The 14,481-nt window shown below is 49.3% G+C and overlaps 1 protein-coding gene across 1 annotated transcript; it reads left to right on the top strand.

Moving 5' to 3' along the window:
* Positions 1 to 214: 214 nt before the first annotated feature.
* LOC104304685 (aldo-keto reductase family 1 member B1-like) lies at positions 215 to 9,650 on the top strand. Its single transcript, XM_054168167.1, has 9 exons — positions 215 to 304; positions 1,499 to 1,666; positions 2,723 to 2,839; positions 4,394 to 4,471; positions 4,992 to 5,114; positions 7,594 to 7,700; positions 7,822 to 7,903; positions 8,387 to 8,470; positions 9,563 to 9,650. The coding sequence occupies exons 1-9, from the start codon at positions 239 to 241 to the stop codon at positions 9,593 to 9,595; spliced, it is 858 nt and encodes a 285-aa protein (XP_054024142.1). The 5' UTR covers positions 215 to 238; the 3' UTR covers positions 9,596 to 9,650.
* Positions 9,651 to 14,481: the final 4,831 nt, after the last annotated feature.

The following is a 14,481-nucleotide window of genomic DNA, read 5'->3' on the forward strand; positions in this document are numbered from 1 at the left end:
TCCGCAAGAGCCTGGCCGCGGGGACACCCTGCTTGCGCCCAAGGGCTCACAAGACCTAGCCGCAGAGAAAGCGGACCCGGAGACAAGCGGCACCAAGCCAGCGCAGCCCGGTGTAACCGAGCAGAGCCGCTGGGAAGGCGGTGGCTGTCCCCGGGCGGGTTCCGGGGCGGGGACGACCGGTCAGCTATTAAAGGGGCTCCGCCGTGAGTGCCGCTCAGCAGCATTTTCGTACGGGGACATGGCGACCTGCGTGCAGCTGAATACCGGGGCCAAAATGCCTCTCGTGGGGCTGGGCACATGGAAGGTAATGGGCACGCCGGTGTCGTCCCCGGCCCCTCGTTCCCGGCAGGAGCTGGATCCGCACCGGGTCCCAGCTCCACCTGGGGGCTTCCAGAGCGGTGTGGGTAGGGGCAGCCCCGCCTGGCTCGGGGACGCGGGCCCGAGCGCAGTGCTGCCGGTGCCACCGACATCCCGGTCGCGCCTCGCCGGGATTGCCCTCTCGGTCCGGCAGTGCCCGCGGGCGGCGCCCCGCGCTGCTTTTCAGCTATTTATCTCCCCAGCTTGCTGTCCTTCTTGCCGCCGCCTTCCCCACCGTCCCTCGAGAGTCCCGGGGCCGTGGGAAGTGGCTCCTTTCCTCCCTCGCGGCAGCTGCCCTGCCGGGCTCCGGAGAGCTCCCGGTGCCCTCCCTCCCTGCTCGCCTGCAGCTACAGAGGGGCTCCTGGCTCTCTTGCTGTTCTGGGATGAGTAACTTAAACCCGGGGTGAGGTTACCTGGAATCCTTTGGTAACAAGATGCGGCTTTAAAAGACCATTCGTGCGTTTCAAGCAAGTTCTGACAAAGAGTTTTGCACCACCCTTACGATGGCTACAAAAGCACCACCTGTACTTCGTCTGAAAGCAAACATTACTGGACTTGTGTGAACAAGATATGCCAACATGTCTTTGTGCACAGCTTAGGTGTCCTTTCAGGGTTTAGAAACGCCTAGAAATGCACGCCTCTTCCATCTCTGAAGGCATCCATCTCTGATGTCACCTTTGAATTTACAGGTGCAATGTACTGAGGAGAGGAGCTGGGCATGGTATGGGCTGTGGATGGTCAAGTGCAGACTATGCCCTCTCCATCAAACTAAAATTCTTCCAGATGAGTGGTTGCTGCTTCTCTCTGTCCCAGCACTGGGAAGCGAGGAGTGCCGAGCAGGAGGGATTGCAGAGCTCCCTGACACAAAATGTGATTGCCCCTTGTGCAGCCCTGGAGCACTGTCCTGGTGTTGGGACACCAGCCTCCGCTCCACCTGGCTGTTGGGCTGAACTTGTGTGGGAGTAGGGCTATGAATAAATGGCCAGATGCTGGCCTCAGGCTCTGGAGCTGTTTGTGAGATGAATGTAGCTTCAAGAACACTGGATGGGATAACTCTTCTTAAAATCCCTTTGTATGTGACTCTTTAGGAAATGAGCTGTATGCTTTAATTTGGGATCTTAAGATACTTTTTTTTTTCCAGTCCTCAGCTGGGCAAGTGAGAGCTGCAGTGATGGCTGCCATTGACGCTGGGTACCGCCACTTCGACTGTGCCTACGTGTACCAGAATGAGAGTGAAATTGGAGAAGGGATCCAGCAGAAAATCAAGGAAGGTGTTGTGAAACGAGAAGACCTCTTCGTTGTCAGTAAGGTAAGGACCTGGTGACCTAGGATAAAGGGGGGGCAGCCTGCCTTGAACATGTTCATAGGGGGACATTAAGAGCAGTAGCAAAAAGCTGTCTGCTAGAGCATGGAGTAATTCAGAGCATAGCATAGGTCAATGGTGATGGAAGCTTCTTTTTGTCACCTTGTAGAGAGTTATCTAACATCTACTCTGCATCTTCTGGAGCTGATGGAGAGGGTGCAGAGGAGGGCCACAAAAATGATCGGGGGTTGGAGCACCTCTGCTATGAGGACAGGCTGAGGGAGCTGGGTGTGTTCAGCCTGCAGAAGAGAAGGCTCCAGGGATACCTAATAGCAGCCTTCCAGTACCTGAAGGAGGCTACAAGAAGGATGGAGAGAGACTGTTTACAGAGGTCTGTAGTGATAGAACGAGGGGCAATGGCTTCAGGCTAGAGAAGAGCAGATTTAGATTGGATGTTAAGAACAAGTTCTGCACCATGAGGGTGGTAGACCACTGGAACAGGTTGCTCAGGGGAGGTAGTTGAGCCCCATCCCTGGCAATATTCAAGGTCAGGCTTGACAAGGCTCTGAGCGACCTGATCTAGTGGAGGGTGTCCCTGCTGATTGCAGAGGGGGATGGACTGGATGAGCTTTGGAGGTCCCTATCAACCCAGACCATTCTATGATTTTTCTAGAACTGTTCAAAGAATATACTAAGCTCAAATGGTTCCAGAAAGGGTGCTGTTCTTTTACTGTGCTTTGGCAGGAAACCTTGTATTTAGCTCACCACTGAAATGATCAACTTTAAAAGAGCTCTTTAGCCCTTATCTGGCTGTAATAAAGGCTTTTATGTCTTGACTAATGGAACAGAATCAGTTTCCTGTTTGATCACATATGCCACCACGGCACATAATGCCCTCGGTATTAGTAGCCATCAGCCAGTCCTGCTCACAGTGCAAGCCCTATCTGAAGAGCACTAGAATAGAATAACACTCCCAGTCACTCCCCTATCAACAACAGGACAGAAGGGTTCCAAGAGCTTTAACCCAGGAGGTCACAGTGTGCTTTGGCTTTTTGCCTCTAGCTCTGGTGCACATTTTATGAAAAGCCTCTGGTGAAGGAAGGCTGTCAGAAGACTCTTGCTAACCTGAAGCTGGATTACCTGGATCTCTACCTCATGCACTGGCCTATTGGGTTCAAGGTACAGTAACAGCAATGCCCTTGGCTTTCCCTGCCAATAACAACTGCAGCAGTAGTGCTGCTCCAGTCCAGAAAGACCACGTGTCCACTGTGTGTACCACACTGCTCCAGAGCTGCTCATTCAGCTTGACTCTGGCCACGTGAGACAGACTCTTGATCTCTGCGCCTGAGATCACTGCCTGTACAGTGTCCTCTGCCCTTGTGATAGGGGGAGATGCAGACCTAGCACTAAGATCAGGCCTCCTGGCTGCAAGCTTGAGTTGTGCTGCTTTACTTTTGGCTATGCATTGTCTGCCAATGACTTAGCCTCTTATTTTGTGGGCAGGAGGGCTGTACTTTGCTGCCTGATAGAACTTCTTTCCTCTGCATGTTACAGAATAGCAAAGCAAAAGAAAATGCTCCTGGCTTCCATTTCTGTCTTTATATAGTCCTTAATATACTACCAATTGAGCTGACCTTGGTTGCAGGAGCCTTGGGCAGTATCAAAAGATAAGTGGCCAGCAGGTCAAAGGAAGTGATTCTGCCCCTCTAGTCTGCTCCTTTGAGACCCCACATGGAGTACTGTGTCCAGCTCTGGAGCCCCCAACATAAGGACCATGTGGCTCTGTTGGAGAGGGCCACAAAGATGACCAGAGAGCTATGAAGGCAGGCTGAGGAAATTGAGTCTCTTCAGCCTGGAGAAGACAAGGCTCCAGTGAGACCTTATAGTGGCCTTTCAGTGCCTGAAGGTTGCCTACAGGGAAGCTGCACAGGGAAGTGCCCCTGCTGATGGCTGATGCAGTGTGCCCAGGCAGCTAAGAGGGCCAATGGCATCCTGGCCTGCATCGGAACAGTGTGGCCAGCAGGAGCAGGGAGGTCATTCTGCCCCTGTACACTGCACTGGTTAGGCCGCACCTCAAGTACTGTGTCCAGTTCTGGGCCCCTCAGTTTAGGAAGGAGGTTGACTTGCTGGAACGAGTCCATAGAAGAGCAACAAAGTTGGTGAGGGGTTTGGAACACAAGCCCTACGAGGAGAGGCTGAGGGAGCTGGGGTTGCTTAGCCTGGAGAAGAGGAGACTCAGGGGTGACCTTATTGCTCTCTACAACTACCTGAAGGGAGGTTGTAGACAGACGGATGTTGGTCTCTTCTCCCAGGCGGCCAGTACCAGAACAAGAGGACACAGTCTCAGGCTGCGCCAGGGGAGGTTCAGGCTAGATGTTAGGAAAAAGTTCTATACAGAAAGAGTGATTGCCCATTGGAATGGGCTGCCTGGGGAGGTGGTGGAGTCGCCATCACTGGAGGTTTTCAGGAGAAGACTTGATGGGGTGCTTGGTGCCATGGGTTAGTTGTTTGGGTGGTGTTGGATTGGTTGATGGGTTGGACGCGATGATCTTGGAGGTCTCTTCCAACCTGGTGTATTCTATGTATTCTAACTAGATGATCCCTTCAGCCCAAGCCGTTCTATGAATTATTAGTTCTTTCTGTACTAGAACTTAAGGCTATCATAGCCCTCAGTTGTCACAGTATTAACTTCCCACCAAAGAGTGTTTCAAAAGTGTTTTCTGTCACTGGCAGGCAGGAGAGGAGCTGTTTCCCATGGATGATAAAGGAATGTCAATAACCAGCAACACAGATCTTCTACAGACATGGGAGGTAAGTTCAGCCACGGTGGGGGGAGGAGAGTAGTCTGTCCTTGGCAGCCTTTTTCATGCTTTTACCACCTTCAGCAGTCCCAATTCTTGCAGATTCATGGCATAGTAAATGATGTAGCTCTTCAAAACATAAATGCTTCATCAAGCAGTGGAGCTGCAGACCAGGTTGACTGTAGCAACCACAGAACTGTCTTCACTACACTTTCTGAACTGTTCTAATACACTTTGGAAGAATGAAGGTATATTAGGCTGTGTTCTTGCCTACAGCCTGGAGTACAGCCCTCCAGTGTTGGATCAACAGAAGGTTGATTATTTTCCATGTGTAAATAACTCTGTGGACTTCTGCCATCTGAAGATGGAACACACCCCACAATTACACCAGTGTGCACCTTTCCTCCAGGAGACAAACTTCAACACACCAAACAGCTCTTTCCCTTTCTGTGAAGAAAAGCATACCAGGAAGAATGTATTGAGGCCATATCTTCTGCACTGTGTGATGACTTTGCTCCACTTTCTGTTAGGCCATGGAAGAGCTGGTGGATGCTGGCCTGGTAAAAGCCATTGGTGTCTCCAACTTTAACCATGAGCAGATTGAAAGAATCCTGAACAAGCCAGGACTGAAGTACAAGCCTGCAAATAACCAGGTGAGCTGCTAGGTGACTGCAGGTGAATAGCTGTCAGGGATTATAGAGATCTGATTACAGCTGAGTAAGGAGATGGAGAAAGGGAGAACAAAGTAGGTAACAGGTTAACATCCTATGATGATTTCTGGCTACACATGAGGACAGAAGCTCAGAGTCACAGAAACATTCAGGTTGGAAAAGACCCTCAGGATCACCAAGTCCAACCCAGAACCCTACTCTACAAGGATCACCCCTAAACCATAGCCCCAAGCACCACAGCCAAAACACCTTCAAACACATCCAGGCTTGGGGACTCCACCACCTCCCTGGGCAGCACATTCCAATGCCTGACCACTCTGCATGGGAACAAATTCTTCCTAATGTCTAGTCTAATCCTGCCTTAGTGCAGCAAGAGGCCATTCCCTCACTCCCTCACTAATTACCTGTGATAAGAGACCAGCACAAACCTCTCCACAACCTCCTTTCAGACAGCCATGAGGTCTGCCCCCAGCCTCCTCTGTTTCACACTAACCATCCCCAGCTCCTTCAGTCACTCTCCATAAGATTTATTCTCCAGGCCCTTCGCAGCTTCCTTGCCCTCCTCTGCCCTGCCTCCAGCACCTCCACATCTCTCCTGAAGTACCCAAAACTGCACACAACAGTCAAGATGTGGCCTCACTAGAGCTGAGTACAAGAGGACAATTCCCTCCCTGCTCTTGCTGGATATGGCATTTCCAACCCCAGGAGGATGCCATTGGCTTTTTTGGCCACCTGGGAACACTGCTGGCTCATATTCAGTTGCTTGTCCCTTTCTGCCAGCAGCTCTCCAGCCACACTGCCCCACAATTTTACTGGGGTTTATTGCCTACTTCATCATGAGCCAGCAGTTCAGCAGCCTGCTGGACATGAGCCAGCAGTGTGGCCAAGAAGGCCAATGGCATCCTGGCATGCATCAGAAACAACTGCTGGCTCATGCTGAAGCAGGCAGTAACCCCAGTAAAATTGTGCAATATGAAGTGTAACACTACATGTCACGATAGTGTTTCGTGTCCTAGCATTTGATTTACAGCACTGAGAACACCTTCTAGCCTATACTACTGTAAACAAACTTTTCCAGATACAAGACAAGTGTCTGACTTTGTAGATAAGCTGAGGGTTGCTCCAGTTCTTCTGTCAGGTGTGACTCCAGTCAGGTCATACAAAAACTGAGCATTTGCAACTGCCATTGCAGCAAATGAGGCACAATTGTAGTAAATAAATGTGTTCATTGCATTCCATTGTAGAGTGTAGTTCTTGCTTGTAAATACAGCTTCATTTGCTTCTAATTGAGTTGGTCCTGCAAAGTTAGTGCTGGGGGGAAACTTCAGCCCACCACAAAAATGTATGTATACATGCATGCATACAAAAAAACCCCACCAAAACCCATAAAAAACACCTAGTTGTTGTCTGCATGTAGCAGCACCTGCCCTCTGGTAGACAGCAGCTACATAACCTGCTATGAATGCTTATTTCTCCAAGTCTTGTACAGATTCAGCCATCCCTTACAGTTCTGAATTCAGTCATTCTTGCAGGCTCACCAAGAGCACTAATCACCAGAGCTTATCAGTCCTAACAATATTTTAGTACTTTCCCTACCAAAGAGCAAGCTAAAAGAAAAAGGTATCTGTCCAAAACTACAGCCATCTATCAAACCCTTGCATGCAAAGTCACAAGAGAGGAGCTTCTGTGACAAGAACAGAGGGGAAGGGAGAACAGAGCAGATGCAACAAAGCTGGGGAGGGGTCTGGAGCACAGCCCTGTGAGGAGAGGCTGAGGGAGCTGGGGTTGCTTAGCCTGCAGAAGAGGAGGCTCAGGGGAGACCTTCTTGCTCTCTATAGCTACCTGAAGGGAGGTTGTAGCCAGGAGGGGGTTGGCCTCTTCTCCCAGGCAACCAGCACCAGAACAAGAGGACACAGTCTCAAGCTATGCCAGGGGAGGTTTAGGCTGCATGCTAGGAGGAAATTCATCCCAGAAGGAGAGATTGGCCTTGGGATGTGCTGCCCAGGGAGGTGGTGGAGTCACCATCCCTGGAAGTGTTTAGGAAGAGCCTGGATGAGGCACTTGGTGCCATGGTTTAGTTGATTAGATGGTGTTGGGTGATAGGTTGGAGTCAATGATCTCCAAGGTCTTTTCCAACCTGGTTTATTCTGTAATTATTCTGTAACACTACTAGTGCCACTCCACATTAGGACTGAATACAAACACCACTGGACTTCTCAGAATTTGACAAACTACTGCTTAAAAACCTCCAAGAATCACCTCAGAACATGCCTTCTCAGGGCCAAAGAACCCAAAGAGGAGCCTTCTGAAATGCTCCCTTCTCACAGCAAAGAGCCAGAGAAGCCTTACTGTAAAAGGACACATAAGGACAAGACATTACCTTTAAGCGCATTAGAGAGCATCCCTGGAGTGAGTTACAGCAGTTAAATCACCACCAGCCTCTGTACTCTTGTGTTGGCAGGTTGAATGTAATCCATACCTTACCCAGGAGAAGCTGGTCAAGTACTGTCAGTCCAAAGGGATTGCTGTGACAGCCTACAGTCCACTTGGCTCTCCTGACAGGCCATGGTAAGGCAGCCCTGCAGTTTGTGAGAGGCTGGCCTGGATTAGGCTGGCAGAACTGAGACAGTAAGGGCACCATTAATCAGTCACCTAAATGCTGATGTCTGTTGCTGTCTTTCCTCTGTAGGGCTACGCCAGAGGATCCCTCCATTATGGATGACCCCAGGATCAAAGAGATTGCAACCAAGCACAACAAAACCACAGCACAAGTACGTAGGTGCCAGACAGTGAGCCAGACAGACTCTTTCCTATAACACAGGACAGCTAATGACAACATGGAGGCCAGGCTGGCTCTTCATCCCCTGTCACCTAAGGCACTCTTCTGTGGTGTTAAGAAGCAATGCAGGTTTGTTTACTGTGTGAACCTGCAACAAATGCTTGCAATGGCTCTGTCCAGCTATGAGAAACATTTTCTTGGCTCATCTTCAAATGCTGTCACGTTCTAGTCCTATTGCAGAGGATAGAATGAAACCTTGATAAAAGTCCAGGTGGGAAGGATGGGAAAGGAGGTCTTCCATGTGAAGGTCCACCACTTCTCTTTTTTCTTTTGGAAGTGCTACTTGGGCCAGAGGGGCAGAAAATATTTGAAGTGCAGCTCTGCAGAAGTGGGCATGGCTCAGGGAAAGCAGCTGCTGGAACAGGCTCTGCTTCCTCCAGAGCAGGAGAAATGACTCAGTTGTCTGTTCCTGCAGGTTCTGCTTCGCTTCCAGATCCAGAGAAATGTGATTGTGATTCCCAAGTCTGTCACACCACAGCGCATTGTGGAGAACTTCCAGGTGAGTCCTCAGGAGTGACCTGGGTGCTGCCCTTCAGGCATGCTGTGCCTTTTCCCTGCAGAGCAGGCAGTAATCCTTTCTCACCTTTCCCAAGTCCTCCTCATGCAAGAGGGCTGGGCTTTTTCTCTCTGTTTAGAATCATAGAATCAATGAGGTTGGAAAAGACCTCAGAAATCATCAAGTCCAACCTGTCACCCAACACCTCCTGACTAATTAAACCATGGCTTCAAGTGCCACATCCAATCCCCTCTTGAACACTTCCAGGGACGGTGACTCCACCACCTCCCTGGGCAGCACATTCCAATGGCCAACAACTCTCTCTGTGAAGAACTTCTTCCTCGCCTCCAGCCTAAACTTCCCCTGGTACAGCTTCAGACTGTGTCCTCTTGTTCTGGTGCTGCTTGCCTGGGAGAAGAGACCAACCCCCTCCTGGCTACAACCTCCCTTCAGGTAGTTGTAGAGAGCAATAAGGTCTCCCCTGAGCCTCCTCTTCTTCAGGCTAAATAGAATCATAGAATCAATAAGGTTGGAAAAGACCTCAGAGATCATCAAGCCCAACCTGTTTACCTGTGCTCTACTAAGGGTTTAACAAAAGGTTCCAGCTGGAGAGCAGGAGTGAGTAGAGCTTTTGGAAATGGCGTGCTGTTCATCTCAGCAGTTGCTTTACGTGGTGCCTCCTATTCTGCAGATGAATTGGCATATGGCATTTGGCTGGTAGTCAAGTGTGGTGGCACACCACAACAGACTTGTGTAGAGCAAGCTCTGTTCAGAAAATAGTCCTGGTGTCTATAAGCCACGTTGCTCAATTGTTAGTTCAGGGACCCTTGACTGAAACTGGTCACTGGGATCTCAAAAGACACAACTGGGTTAAGTGAAATGTGAAAAATCTTGCAGATGCTCCTTTGGAACAGGACAGAAAGATGCATCCTCCATAAGTGGCAAGTGCAACATTAATGTCTTGACAAGCATCTTCTGAAAGCTGGCAGCTTTGGGTATTATCTTCCTGTCAGTGAATTCTTGAAAATACAGCCAGATGCCTTTCCCTCCTCCATGGTGCAGTCATTCTTTCCAACCAGCTCCCCTCCCTTGTAGCCTTGTCCTTTCCTTTTGTGGATTTGCTTATAACCTCTGCTTTGTTCAGAGGTAATTTCCAGCTGTTTCTCTTGTCAGCTGTTTGACTTCAAACTGACTGAAGAGGAGATGGCAACTATTTTCAGCTTCAACAGAAACTGGAGAGCCTTTACAATGAAAACGTAAGTGGTAGCATTCAGTGTTTTCACAGAATCACAGAACTGTTAGGGTTGGAAGGGACCTCAAGGATCATCCAGTTCCAACCCCCCTGCCATGGCCAGGGACACCTCACACTACAGCAGGTTGCTCACAGCCACCTCCAGCCTGGCTTTCAACATCTTCAGGGATGAGGCTTCCACTACCTCCCTGGGCAACCTGTGCCAGTGTCTCACCACCCTCATGGGGAAGAACTTCTTCCTAACATCCAGTCTGAATCTACCCATTGCTAGTTTTGTTCCAAACATAGAAATGGGGTTTGGGTTTTTTTCTTTTCCAAACCCTCAAGATATGAATGCTGGATACATGGAGGGTTTGTATTTTAACACTGCCTAGAATGCTGAGAGCCTGAAGGATAAATTGACTTGCCTGTTGCCAGTGTATTAACAGCACACACTATCCAAGAAAACAAATAGGGAACAAATCCATTCTACAATTATATGCTTCTGATCCTGGCTTGGCAGCTACTCTAAGCACCCACTAGAGCTTGATACATCTTAAAGATGATGTCTGACCTCAAGTCTTTTATTCCCTTCAGGTGCAAAACTCACAAAGAGTACCCTTTCAACGCAGAATACTGAAGACAGTCACACCATGCCCTCATCATCTACTGCTTGGTCTGATATTCTTCTTATCAATTTGTCTAGCTCTCTTGTATATCTCCTCCTGCAGCCAGTGAAGTCACAAGATATGTATTCAGTAATATATTTTTTTCTTGTTGTTTCTTATCTGAAAGAAGGTTACAGTAAAATGATTCTAACTAATAAAATGTGAACTGTATGCTGATTTAAGTTAAATATTCACAGAACGTTAGAGGTTGGAAGGGACCTCCAGAGATAGGAGGAACCAGGATGACCCAGGGTAGTCCACACAGGAATGCAGCCAGGTAGGTTTTGAAAGTCTCCAGAGAAGGAGACTCCACAACCTCTCTGGGCAGCCTGCTCCAGGCCTCCATCACCCTCACTGTAAAGAAGTTTCTTCTCATGCTGAGGTGGAACCTTCCATCACTGTAATAATTCTCTGCCAAAATACAGAATGAAAAAGACTCTGAACTACACATTGACATTCCTACTATCTTGCATCAACACAGCAGGCTAAGGAGGATAGGCAGCAGCTGTGAGCAGTAGGGGGGGGGGGGGGAACCAAACTGAGAAATGTGAACTAAAGATTAACTTCCTTAGGAGGTGTGAGATAACCTGGAGTTTCCTTTAGCAACGACAGAGAATGGAGTCAATACATCTGATCAATATGATCTAGTATTGTCCTTTATTGCTTCAGTATTGCAGGCCCATGGCTCAGGCCTATGGTGAAAGCATGGTACAGAGCAGACAGTAGAGCTGACAGGCTAGTAAGAAAAGCATGGAGGAAAGTGCACAGTAGGAAAACCCTTAGAACTTATATCAACTCGGAGGGCACTGCTGGCATGGCTTCATTGGCCCCTCAGGAGTGACCACACACTATTCCTATAGATTATTGGTTAACCAGTAATAACAGGCAAGATTGTTGATGCACATGTGTGTCCTGTTATTCTGAGATAACTCTCTGTGTTTATAGCTACCAGTGTCCTGCTTTGGTTACACGGTGCCGGCACAGCACTATTCTGCTGTGCTGCTAGCTACTTCTGCACCCATGCTGGACACAGCCTACCACCATGGCAGGCTCTAGGCCTACACTGCCAGATTGCTCACACTGCTTATTGCAACCATTACCACAGCTTCCCCTCTCCATAACTGAGAGAGGGCTTTTTTTACTGCTCAACCCCCTTCTTAAAATAAAAAGTCCCTGTGTAGGAAGCCCAGAGGGGCATGCTGGGCAGGACTGCCACACAGGCTCTCTCCTGTCTCTCAGACTACAACAGCAGGACGGGGGCGTTGGGGCACAGTGCGGTTTCACCACACGCTTCAGATTATTGCTCACTGCAACATTTTTCTTTACTCCACATAAGAGTAAAAAACAATGCTACCTGCTACCTTACACCTGCAACTTCATGCATATTTGAGAAGAGAAGTCTTTAAAATGCAACAGTGAAGCATGGGTTTATGGAAGGCAGGTCCTGTCTGATTAACTTCATCTCCTTCTACAGTAAGGTGACCCACCTCATGGAGGAGGGAAGGGCTGTGGACCTTGTCTACCTGGACTCTACTAAAGCCTTTTACATGGTCTCCCATGGATTCCATTTCATGAACTCATGGCACAAGGTTTGGCTAAAAACCTGGCTGGATGGATGGGCAAAAGAGTGGTGGTGAATGGAATTAAATCTGGCTGGCGTCCAGTCACTAGTGGTGCTCCCCAGAGCTCAGGACTGGGGCCTGCCCTCTTGTTGTAGTTTGAGCTGGGTGCCCCCCTGGTGCATTCACTTCCTGTGTCCAGAAGTCCAGCCCAGAGGGATGGACACAGGAAATTGTGTATTTCCTACCATAATTCTTTGCACCACTATAAGATCCAGTGCGGAGTCTGGCACTTCTCTCTTTCCTTCCCTCTCCGAGACTTGGTAACTGGGGGAGAGATCTCCCGGCCATGGGCCTGATTAGGCCCAAGGCCACAGGGGGATGGGCAGTCTCAGGCCTGGCCAGCTGAGACTAGCCCAGCAGAGGGAGGGGGAAGAAGGAGCCCTGGGGGTTTTGCATGCACCCTCAGGTGGGGATGGGATCTTTCTTTGTCACTGCGCTTTGGGTTTTGTGTAACATTCACTGCTTTCTATTTAAACTTTCATCACTTTTGCAATCCGTTTGCCTGAGTCGTTATTTCTGCCTGTGGTGGGGAGGGGACCTGTCCCAACCCATTACACCTCTTTAATATCTTTAGTAATGATCTGGATGCAGGGACTGAGTGCACCCTCAGTAAGTCTGCAGATGATACCAAGCTGGGTGGCTATGTTGATCTGCTAGAGGGAAGGAAGGCTTTGCAGCAGGACCTGGACAGGCAAGACCCATGGGCCAAAGCTAACTGTATGACATTTTAAAAGCTCAAGTGCCAGCTCCTGCACCTGGGTCACAACAACCCCATGGCAAACTACAGATCTGGGAATGTGGGGTTAGAAAGCTGCAACTTGAGGAGGGGAGTAATGGTTGATAAAGTTGACTAAATATGAGTCAGCAGTGCCCAGGTGGCCAAGAAAGCCAATGGCATCCTGGCCTGGATCAGAAACACTGTGGCCAGCAAGGGCAGGAGGTGGTCATCCCCTGAGTGCTGTGTTCAGTTCAGGGCCCCTCACTACAGGAAGGATATCGAGGTTCTGGAGCATATGCAGAGAAGGGCAATGAGGCTGGAGAAGGGCCAGGAGCACCCGGGCTACAAGGAACATCTGAGGGAGCTGGGGGTGTTCAGTCTGGAGAAGGCTGAGGGGAGACCTCATTGCTCTCTACAGCTCCCTGAAGGGAGGCTGGAGCAAGGAGGGGGTAGCCTCTATTTGATGGCAAGCAACAGGACCAGAGGAAATGGTTTCAAGTTCAGGATGGATCTCAGGAAATATTCCTTCACAGAGAGGGTTCTCGGACATTGGAATGGTCTGCCCAGGGCAGTGGTGGAGTCACCAGCCCTGGAGATGTTCAAGCAGTGTGTAGACCTGGAACTTAGGGACACAGTTTACTGCTGACCCTCCAGTGCTGGGTCAAAGGCTGGACTGGGTGAGCTTTGAGGTCTCTTCCAACCAGATATGCTCTGTGATTCTGTGAAATAAAAGTTTCTTGCCTTAGCAGAAAAATCTTTTTCTTTGAAAGTGTTTATGGTCCTGCCTAGACCTCACAGAGATGTGAGGCAGGATGCTGGATCCCCAACACCATTTGACATTACGAACTGAGTTTGTTCTTCACTAAGTCTAGTATTTTTGAGTTAAGTATTCTGCTTCTTGCAGATAAAACTCTGAATTTTTTTCAGACTAAAACTTCCAAGGGAATGTAATGTACCCCCTGGGACAGGAACAAAATGTAGCAGAGGGATATAACAGAAGTATCTTTAGTGCTTCTGTACAGAAACAGATGTTAGGCTACTGCAGCCAAACAAAAGGACAATTCACTTGCTGTTCTGTGTTAAAGATGTGCTTTGTATTTCAGACACCCTGCACAGCTGTCCTTGGCTTTTGCTTCTAAGTCACAGCTGCTAAAGCCTTTCTGCTAGGGAATTATCTTCCCTGTGGGAGTGCTGATCTGCACAAGGGTAGGGAGGCTCTCCAGAGGGACTTGGAGAGATTGGATCCATGGCCAAGGTTAACAAGATGAGCTTCAACAAGGCCAAGTGCCAGGGCCTACACTTGGGTCACAACAACCCCAAGCAACACTACAGGCTTAGGGCAGTGTGGCTGGAAAGCTGCTGGCTGAAAGGGACCCAGGGGTTCTAATTGACAAGTAATTGAATTGGAGCCAGCAGTGTGCCCAGGCAGCCAAGAAAGCCAATGGCAACCTGGCTGGGATCAGCAATGCTTAGTCCAGCAGGAGCAGGGAGGGGATTGCCCTCTTGTACTCAGCTCTGGTGAGGCCACACCTCGGGGGCTCTGTCCAGTTTTAGAATAGAATAAACCAGGTTGGAAGAAACCTTCAAGATCATCGCGTCCAACCCATCAACCAATCCAACACCACCCAAACAACTAACCCATGGCACCAAGCACCCCATCAAGTCTCCTCCTGAACACCTCCAATGACAGCGACTCCACCACCTCCCTGGGCAGCCCATTCCAATGGGCAATCACTCTCTGTGTAGAACTTCTTCCTAACATCCAACCTAAACCT

This window comes from Dryobates pubescens, chromosome 15 (assembly GCF_014839835.1).
Source record: "Dryobates pubescens isolate bDryPub1 chromosome 15, bDryPub1.pri, whole genome shotgun sequence".
NCBI lineage: Eukaryota > Metazoa > Chordata > Aves > Piciformes > Picidae > Dryobates > Dryobates pubescens.